Source organism: Rhinopithecus roxellana, chromosome 10, assembly GCF_007565055.1.
Source record: "Rhinopithecus roxellana isolate Shanxi Qingling chromosome 10, ASM756505v1, whole genome shotgun sequence".
NCBI classification, from domain to species: Eukaryota; Metazoa; Chordata; class Mammalia; order Primates; family Cercopithecidae; genus Rhinopithecus; species Rhinopithecus roxellana.
Window position 1 is genome coordinate 138623872 of NC_044558.1, and position 9556 is coordinate 138633427.

Here is a 9556-nt window from a genome sequence, read left to right on the forward strand (position 1 = left end):
AAAAAAAGATAGTTGAGGTGACTTAAATGTCAATGAATTTTCAGACTGGTTAAATTATGCTTGAAACACCACAGAGTGCTATTTCAACCTTTAAAGCAAGTTGAACAATAGTAATACAGTATAATCTCACAGGATGTTTTTAAAATGAGACTGTGAGTATACAAACTTCTTTTTAAATTGGTTTTTAAAAATAGTAAATAGTGGTTGCCTCTGAGGAGTGCAAGCATAAAAGAAGCTTACTTTCACTTTACTACCTCCTGCTTTTTTTTTTTTTTAACCAAGAGCATCACTCCCCAATAACCTTGGTTATCAAGACACACCTTAAGAGTAATCTAAAAAAGCACAGAGAGCTTAAATAAACTTCCTCAAAGACATACAGATGGAGAGATACAAATTAGAAAATACACTCCATGGGAGAGACTACGAATTAGACTGGTAAGATCAAAATACACACAGAGCAGAATGGGAAGGAAACTGCAGAGAGGAGACAAGCAAAAGATTTGTAAAGTGGGAAGGAAGCAGCAGTGAACAAAGACAAAAAGAACTAAGCAACCAAAGACAACTCTGAAGTGAAGGAGATGCATTTCTTTAGAGTCAAACTAGAAATGGCAGGATGATGGGAAAGGAAAAGAAATAAACAAGAAAAAATACTCGTGATCACAAACTGTGGGGGGATACTTGAGTTCCTGTAACTGGTAATGCCACCACTGACACCATTTTAGTCAATCATATGCTATCATGAATCACATTTAAGTACAAGATCCAGTAAACACTAACAGTGTAACTGGAGCAACACTTTTCACAAAGGGTCAACAGGACTAAATGCTTTGTATTCTCCCGCTGCTAGGCCACTTGGCTGCAGTATTCCCCAACAATGAAACATGTTTCATCAGCAGTTAAGGAAAGCCATGGAGCAGTAAGACATTATTTCCTCTTACCTGCTTCTAGATACCAGCCTACATATCTCAGCAAAATTCCTGAATTTAGCTAACTTTAAGGGACAAATGTAAATCTGTCTGTAAGAAAACTGAGAAAGGGTAGCAGACCTCACTTGTTTGCCAACAGCCTCTCCAAACACGTGCCCTGTCTCTGAGAAATTAGATGGTAAAGCATTTGTAACTGTGGCTGTCTATGGAATACACACTTAGCAGAAGAGCCTAAAACTCACCCTATATAGGAAAGAGATCAAACTCAGAAATAAGTCTTCAACTGGAGTGGCATAGGTTAAAAATAAAATTACAAATTCAAGTATCTGGGCTTTAGATAGTGTAAAAAACCATCAGGCCCCTCCAATTTTGGTAGAGTAAAAAAAAAAAAAAAAAAAAAAAAAAAAAACTAGGTCTCCCAATTCTAGATTAAGAGGAATTCCAGTGGATGAAAAACAATTCAAAGTGTCAGAAAGAATATTTACTCGCTTTAAAGGGATGATTATGAGTTAGAAAATATAACTATACTCAGGCCGGGCGCGGTGACTCACGCCTGTAATTCCAGCACTTTGGGAGGCCGAGGTGGGTGGATCATGAGGTCAGGAGATTGAGACCATCCTGGCTAACACAGTGAAACCCTGCCTCTACTAAAAATACAAAAAAAAAAAAAATAACTATAGTCTGCAATGAGTCAATTTGGAGTCTATTTCTGCTTCTGTCTTTACAACTAAATACGAAGTCACTACTAATTTTATTTGCCCTTCTGTAATATTAGGAAATTCTGTTTATTTCCTTGAATTTATAAGAGCTGCACATTAAAGAAAAACAAACGCTATCTATCCCAAGATACGTACAACAAATTTAATTGAACATAAAACTCTGATTACTAAAGATTTTAAGCCCAGGTCTATGGGAAAAGAGGAACTTAGCCTTTTCAGTGAGACTTTAAGGTCATGAAATGGGCCCATATACTCTTCTATGAAGCTGTTCTTCTATTTTCAAACTTGATAAAAATGTTAAGAAAATGGATACATGGTAGTATACACACCTGATTTGACCCAAACCTCAGGAAAGTTCCTTAACCTCACTAATTCGGTTTCCTCATCTATAAAATAATGACAGGCCGGGCACGGTGGCTCACACCTGTAATCCCAGCACTAAGCGAGGCTGAGGCAGGCGGATCACCTGGTCAGGAGTTCGAGACCAGCCTGGCTAACATGGTGAAACGCCGTTTCTACTAAAAATACAAAAAATTAGCCCGGCCAGGTGGCACACACCTGTAATCCCAGCTACTCAGGAGGCTGAGGCAGGAGAATTGCCTGAACCCAGAGGCAGAGGTTGCAGTGAGCTGAGATCGCACCACTGAACTCCAGCTTGGGCAAGAAGAGCAAAGCTCCATCTCAAAATAATAATAATAATGACAAATCCCAAATCTGAATAGTATTTGTAAAGCATCAACACAAAGACTGGCATGAGGTATGCACTCAGCTCTGACAATTCTGTTTACTCACAAATCTTTCCTCTTTCTTTCTTTTTTCCTCCTTACATTTCAAGTATCATTTTGCTTTCTGTCTTTGGGCAATCCACTCACAGGAAGTTACTAACAATCTTATTGGTAATAACCCAATATTATTCATTTCCTGGTCCAATCTCTCCCCTTAGCTCTAGGATAAATATGGCCAACTGATCACCAATCCATTCCAACCTTTAGATACCCTGAGAATTGATTATACAATCTTTCCTCCAACTCTGCTCTTCCTCTGTTTACCTATCTTGGTTATCATCCACAGTCACACAAAAACAACTTGGAAGCCAACTGAGCTCTTCCTTCAGCCTCTGCATGGCCCTCCATCAAATTTATTGTGAAGTCCTTAGAGACTCTGTTTCTTCCTTCACTTCCATCCCCACTGCCTGTTTATTCCTCATCATGGTGCATGAACTCCTGTCAGAACCTTGTAACTGACTTCCCTACATCCTTTAAACATGTGATATCTTCCTAAAATTCAACTATTAATCTTCCCTTCCAAGGTACCAATGCTGGCCTCATGATAGTATCTAAACTTCTTGGCAAGGAATTCAAAGCTTTTCAGGATCTGCTCCTGCCTACCAGCTGCTCCCAACTTGGAATTCTGATATTCTAAGAGTGTCAAACCAACTTTAATAACTAGCCACCCTCTACTCAGGCTGTTATTTCTGTCTGAGACAGCTTACCCTCCATCCCCTTGACCTGGGAAATTCTCTTAAGAATTACTTGTTTTACAAAACGCTGCCATACCTTTATTAGGACACCTACCACATAAGATTTCACTTCTTGTTTACTGCATTATCTCCTCTACTCAATAATAAACCGCTGCAGAGCAGAAACTAACTCTTGCATTACAACCAGGTGCTGGCTGTACACAGTACACGGAAACAGGTAGAATTTGCTAACTACTCAAAGAGTTGGGCAGCCAAGATTAATATAGACAGTATATTTTAAGGGCATGGAATGGGAAATGGTGTCTACAATAAAGATGTGAATTTTAAAAACAAATGTTTTGAAAGGAGTCATTGTTTCCGCTATTGATTATAGAAATATTTTTAATGTTTTTAAAAAGGGGTTATTTTTCTTTAACATTTGGTCTATAGACTTTTGTAGGAAAAAAAGCTTGAGGTTTTAAAAGCTATAGGAAAAAATGTTTCTTGCTTATTTCAAGCTGTACCAGGGGAAGGAAATTAGACTAGTGTGGGGAGAAATGAGAAATGAGAGCTACTTCAACTCAGCACAGTTAACATTAACCAAATTAAAACAACATTAAGCCAAACCAAACTTATAATAGGTGGAAAACAACTAAATACAAAACTAGATATAAATTATTTTAGTTCAACTGTAACTTTCATACTTGAATATGTAACAGCAATGTGCCTGTGACATTAGTATTTCTGGGGCAAAGAGAAAACCTCCCTACCTTGAAAACAAACTCCCTTTTTGGACTAGATGCATTTCCAGATTATTTCCATAATACAGAAAAATCCTAGTTGCAGATTCAATTAAAAAACTGGAGAAACAAAAGACAACAAAAAAAAGTCTCAATTTGTAACACCCAAAATCAAAACTCAGTGTGGACAAGAGAAATCAGGAAGAAAGAAAAATGACATTTTCCAGGTTTCCACAGGACTTTCTGATGTAAAATGGTTGAATCAGAATTGAAAAGACAACCAAGAGTCAAGGGCAGGGTCTTTCCAGAACTGCTTTCATAAGGTAAGGGAAGAGGCCAAAGACACACACTCTTTCCACTAAAAAGTTACTGACTGTTTCTCCAGAAACAACTGACCCAGGCCTCAGTTTTACCTTATGTAGAATGTCTATTTCCCAGTGTTGTGAGGACAACAGCAGCTAGTATTTATCAATCATGTCACTTGCTTAATTATTCACAACTTATTTATAATACGTATTACTACCATTTTACTGATGAAAAAAACTAGATCACAAAGTGACTATAAGATGATGACAGCTTTGAAACCCAAGCATTACTAACCCAGAAACTCTGAACAGCAAAACTTTGTGCCTTAATCCTTGTGTTCCTTTTCTGCTCAGCCAATTATATTCTTACCACCTCTTAAGAAAAAACGAAAATGACATACTTTTAAAGCAACCTACTATGTACCTGGCATGGTAAACTGATTAATTTATCCTCCTAAGAGCCCTGTGTAGTTGGTTTAGATTTAAAATAAGTTTACACTTTCCCCAGTGAAAAACTTTTATTTTACATGTAAAATGGTTCTTAAATTGCTTCTTTTACATAAATATGTCTGAGTTTGAGCCCTATGAGTCAAGATTTCCCAAGACCTGATAACCACTGTGGGGGGGGGGGGGGGAATTGACCATTCAGGTTCCAGATATACAGCATTAAGAATACTGTGCAAGGACAGACTGACTTGGGGCCTGCTGTCCACCAGTGATCTAGAATATTCTACCAATTGAACTTCGTATTTCCAACCTCCCACAAAAGCAATACAAAGAGAAGGCAGTAGAGACCTTGTCTGTGGGTCTTTCCCACCCTGAATTCATTCACATTGATAATCCAAATCTCTGTTTTACATCATCTAATTAGTAAAACAAAAACCATTAAGCTCTGTATGTAGTATATGAAATCTGCTAGGAAATGGAAATTCTAGCCATAACTTAGCTATGAAATACTAATTAAGAAAAACAACTCAAACAGTCTCAGCGTATTTGCAAAGCATGTCATATGCATTTTAAATAACGACCCAGGGAAATAGCTGCCAAAGAAAAAGTCAAAGTTATTAAATCCAAAGTTTTTCATTTTCTTGACATGCTCTTTCTATCTACTACAGAAATGTACTAATATTGGTTGCCTTTTGGTATTGTAATTTGGTCAATCAAAACTTGGGAAAAATAGGTTTATTAATAACAAAATAATGAAAAGAAAAAAATGGATTTCAACTAGTATCGATTTTTTGGTGTGTGGGGGCAGGGCATTTAAGGGTATTATTTCCTAGTAATGATCACTTAGATTCTAAGCCTTAAACATGATTCAAATGCAGCAGAAATCAGAAAAGAAGCAACAGATACGGTGGTGCATATCGGATGTCTAGACTACAGGCAAACCCCAAATACCAAAGAAGCATCCATGTGTCAAACCAGCATAATTTCTGAGCTATGCCTGGGGCCACATACCAAAAAAAAAAAAAAAAAAGGTTAGCTTGAAAGAAAAATCTAGGAGGGGTAACCAGAAGGTCAACCCCAGTTCACGGGAACTGGGAAGAAGCTAGCCGTTACCCTGGGACATCTTCCTGAGCAGCTTCCTCCGCAGCAGCTCCCCAGTCTCCTTACAATGTTTCCAAAAGGCCCAACTCCCTAAACATTTGCTTCTTCAAGGTCATCCTAAGATAAGGCAGTGAATAACCACCAAACACTGAGTCACGCATACCGTTCGGCTAAAAAAGATCCCCCTTCCCAAAATCATTACATAAATACTTTAAATGCCATGAGAGTTTTCTCCGGAACTCCACCAGAAACTCCCAGACTTTAATTTAGATTGGGCAACTAAATGTGTTCAATTTTGCGACATAAAATATTAAAAGGCTTTTCAAGTCTGGCAAATTCCAGTTCAAAAACAGGTGCTTTCAGTGTACGCTAAATAACAAGGTCAAATTCATTTTTAAATTATTAAAAGAAAAAAAAGGTTTTCTTAACCCTCCTTAGGACAACATAAGGAGGGGGAGAAAGGATTGCTGGGGTAAAACTGTCTCGGATAGGGTCCCTGTTTAACTCAACAGTAATTCCTAATCTTCCGAGTGCCTTAAGTAATGGAAGGTTACAGGAAGAAAATAAAAACAAAGAAACTGACGAGGGTCATAGTTACCAGAACAAACTGCACCGCCCTACCACCTCAAGAAACCAACTCCCCCCACACCAAAACAAACCTTGCCCCTCCCCGCTCCCCCCACCCCCTAGAAACACACAAAGAAACTGGCCGCACGCACAATTCGCCCACAGTCCTCACTTCCCTTAGTAGGGCAACTGGGAGCCCCGGAACTTCCCCACGGTGGTTTATCAGGCGTCGTCGGAGCTGGGTCCCCCGGACTTGCGGGCCACAGCTCTGCTGGGGAGGAGGTGCTAGCCGCCCTCGCCCGTTTCCCCGAAAGCAATAAAATGCCTCCCCGCTCCTCCCAGGGCCCTCGGGTCCCCACCTTCCGTAAAGCGCGCCTCCCCCTCGGGCACTCCGGTGACCGCCGAGAGAGACGCCGAGCCAGCAAATAAGAATGCTCCCTGGTGGATTTGTTGGTAAATAAGACATCTCGCGTTGGGAGGAAAGTTCCTGCGGGGGCCGCTCGCCAGGGCGACAGCGAGGGCGAGGGCAGCGGGAGGTGAACCGCGTCGCTCGCCGCCACCTCCCTCACCTGCGCCGGAACAACGGGCCCCGCGCCCGCCCGACCCGGCGCCTCCCGCAGGCCGCGCCTCCCGCACGCCGCGCTGCCGGGGCTTGTTCCTCCTCATGGCTTTGCCCTGACGTAATTCAAACATGGCAACAGTTCGACTTCAAAGGCGAACCCACAGACCTCCCAGACACAGGCTCCCGGGCCACGAGGAACCGGCCGAGGAGTCCAGGCCACGCTCTCCGGACCCCTCGGCCGTCGCAGCCCCCGGTGCCAGGGCTGAAGCGCCGGGCACTGCCGCCTCCCTCGCCCGCCCGCACGCCCGGAGCGGGGAAGCACGCCGCCTCCCTACGCACCAGCATGGCACCTCGCACAAGTAGCGCCGCCAAAGTTTCCCCACGAGGGGGCTGAGGGACAAAAGCCCCTCCCGAAACTCGCCCGAACTTCGAGGGCCTCCGATCCGCACGTCCCTCCGCCCAGGCGGCCGCCCCGAGCGCCGGGGGCCCGCACGGGCACATGCAGCCCTTTGTTTTCTGTCCAGCCGGGCGCTGCCTACGTGCAGCATCAGAGATGTCGGAGCGTTTCGCAGGGGCCGGACACTGAACGATCACCCCGGATAGGGGTCCGGACCCCGCGCCCCGAAGAGTCCGGAGCCTGGTCCCCCGGCCCTCCCCTCGGGAGCGGGCCTATTTAATCAAAGTTTTGCAGTGTCCTTGATGAGAAACGCCCGGAGTACCCGCCCCGCACGGGCGGAGAGTTGGCGACTTTCACTCTGCTTTTTAAACTGGCAAGACGCCATCATCAGCAAACCACATTGTCCTGCCGGCCGGACCTGCCTGACGGCGGCCGCATCCCACGGCTCACGCGAGGCTGGACATTCGGACAAGGACCAGGGTCGCAGCCCGAAGCACGTGGTCTGTCAGGTAGAGCACAAAAAGCAGTGCCCTGCGGAGTTCACTGACTCCTGCGGCGTAGACAACGCCGCCGCCTCCGTCCCCAGCCAAGTTGGCTTCCCTGGCCATCTTACAGCGCGGACGGCAGCCCACAAACGGGAAGCCCTCGCCGTGGCGCCCACACCTACGCTACAGGTGAACGCACGGCGAGCAAAACTTCGGGCTCCGAAGGCACCCCGGACACTAGACGCTCTTGGGCGCGGTCCGAAGAGGGCAGGAGAGTGGAAGACGGGCTGTTTTTAAGCGACCGCGTGTTGCTCTCATTGTCGCATCCGCATCCCTCCGGAGTTGAGCAAACAACGCCACGCCGCGTGCGCTCCGGCAGAGCCCAGCACTGACCCCCAAAGGCCGATTTAAAGACCCTCGGCCGCCAGCTTGGAAGCGGACGGCAACTTAGTTTCCGAGCGAATGGCGTTTATTGTCCACCCTAGCCCGGGGGCTGCAGTCAACTAAACCACGAGGTTTCACAACGGCGCCCGACCCTGCCCGCGCCTCGCGCCCACGCGGGCGCACCGACCCCGGCCGCTGAGCGGTGGCCAGCCAGTCGCTTTCCTCTCGGGCCTTTCGGCCGCCGGGCTCCTTTCCGCGAGAGAATACTGCGGCGGAGAAAAGTCATTGTCACCTTCAACGTGGATCCCTCAACTCCGGCGACTCCTCAATTATGCCTAGGCTCCACTCACTTCCCCCGCCCCGAGACTTTCGGTTTGCCTCAAATACCCTCCCCAATTAATAAATACACACTAAACAAGCGCGTACCAAAGAACCTGGGGTCTGAAGATCACGAAAACAGCGCTCCCAACAATGCCACCTCCAAGACAAAACTTCCTGTGTGTATGTGGAAGGACGGGGGGAGGTGGGTGGAGGTGAAAAGAGAGAGAAAAAAAACACTCTGAAATCAAAGCCTCATGAGACAGTTTTGCACTAGAGGCATGGGGAGAGTCACTCACCTTCCAAAAGCAGCCGTTCCACGCGCAATAACGTCCCCGAGGTGCGGAGTGCACGCCAGGCCAGTCCCCCTCAAGCGCTCCCTCCTCCTCAACTGCCTTGTCTAGAAAGATTGTCTCCTGCAGTTCTGCAGTTGCTACCGCTGGCCGAGAAGGTGTAGATTCCGCTTTCCCTCTGCGCACGCGCGGCTCCCGGCACAAAATTCTCTTGAATCGAACTTATTTGCATACGGGCGCGCGCACGTCGCGGGCTGGGAAGGGGAGAAGTCCCAGCGACCGCGCGCGCTCCCGAGGCCTCTATTGTCCTTTTAAGGGGAGAAGCTCCGCGGCGCGGGAAACGCGGCGGCCAGAGGGAAACGGGGGCGGGGACTGCTTACTACGGCGGACGTCACATAAACAAACGCCCCCCCCGGCTGGAGGCCGCGACGGAGAGGGAGTGGTGAGGTGGGAAAGGGAAAGGTTAGCAACCGAGGGGAAGTCTTCGCTGCTTGGCGTGTTTTCCACCTCCGAAGTTCTTAGGGGCATCATTGAGCGCCGAAAAATTGTTCTGAAAGCTGCTTTTGCAAAATTCTCACACCTGTGCCCACTTTCGGTGACAGAGGAGGTGGTCTTGTAAGCACCCAGACTGAACTTACACTAATCCCACGTTTCCTAAATTTTGTTTGAAGTTAGATTTTTGAAACTTTAAAAAAAAAATCTTCTGGGGCCAGCAAAGGTTTAGTTTTTGTGCAGTTGTAATGAGTCGTTTAATAAAGTACCATTTTAACACCCTATCCATTCGCTAACTCCCGCTTGCCCTTCTCAAATAGTAACCCAACCCATAACAATCCGATTTTTTTCTCACTTCGGC

General features: G+C 45.7%; 2 protein-coding genes across 7 annotated transcripts in view; one reads left to right on the top strand and one right to left on the bottom strand.

Moving 5' to 3' along the window:
* The window catches only part of SINHCAF (SIN3-HDAC complex associated factor), a 44999-nt gene extending 35946 nt beyond the window's left edge, over positions 1–9053 (bottom strand). The window contains exon 1 of one of the 6 annotated variants that reach the window (XM_030939212.1): positions 8710–9053. Coding sequence is in view for 1 of the 6 variants with exons in the window: in XM_010386216.2 (XP_010384518.2) it covers positions 6624–6930 (307 nt within the window). In the remaining 5 variants the exon portion in view is untranslated. Of the gene's footprint in view, positions 1–6416; positions 6438–6623; positions 6947–7165; positions 7289–8518; positions 8598–8709 lie in introns of those variants that run through there. The other 5 variants (XM_030939213.1, XM_030939214.1, XM_010386216.2 and 2 more) reach the window with 5 other exon arrangements.
* On the top strand, positions 6955–8622 carry LOC104677524. Its single transcript, XM_010382576.2, has one exon. The coding sequence runs from the start codon at positions 7526–7528 to the stop codon at positions 8003–8005; it is 480 nt and encodes a 159-aa protein (XP_010380878.1). The 5' UTR covers positions 6955–7525; the 3' UTR covers positions 8006–8622.
* Positions 9054–9556: the final 503 nt, after the last annotated feature.

Bases quoted from the DNA above. Each gene is read 5' to 3' on its own strand.
- LOC104677524 (XM_010382576.2), top strand. From the start codon at position 7,526: ATGAGAAACGCCCGGAGTACCCGCCCCGCACGGGCGGAGAGTTGGCGA.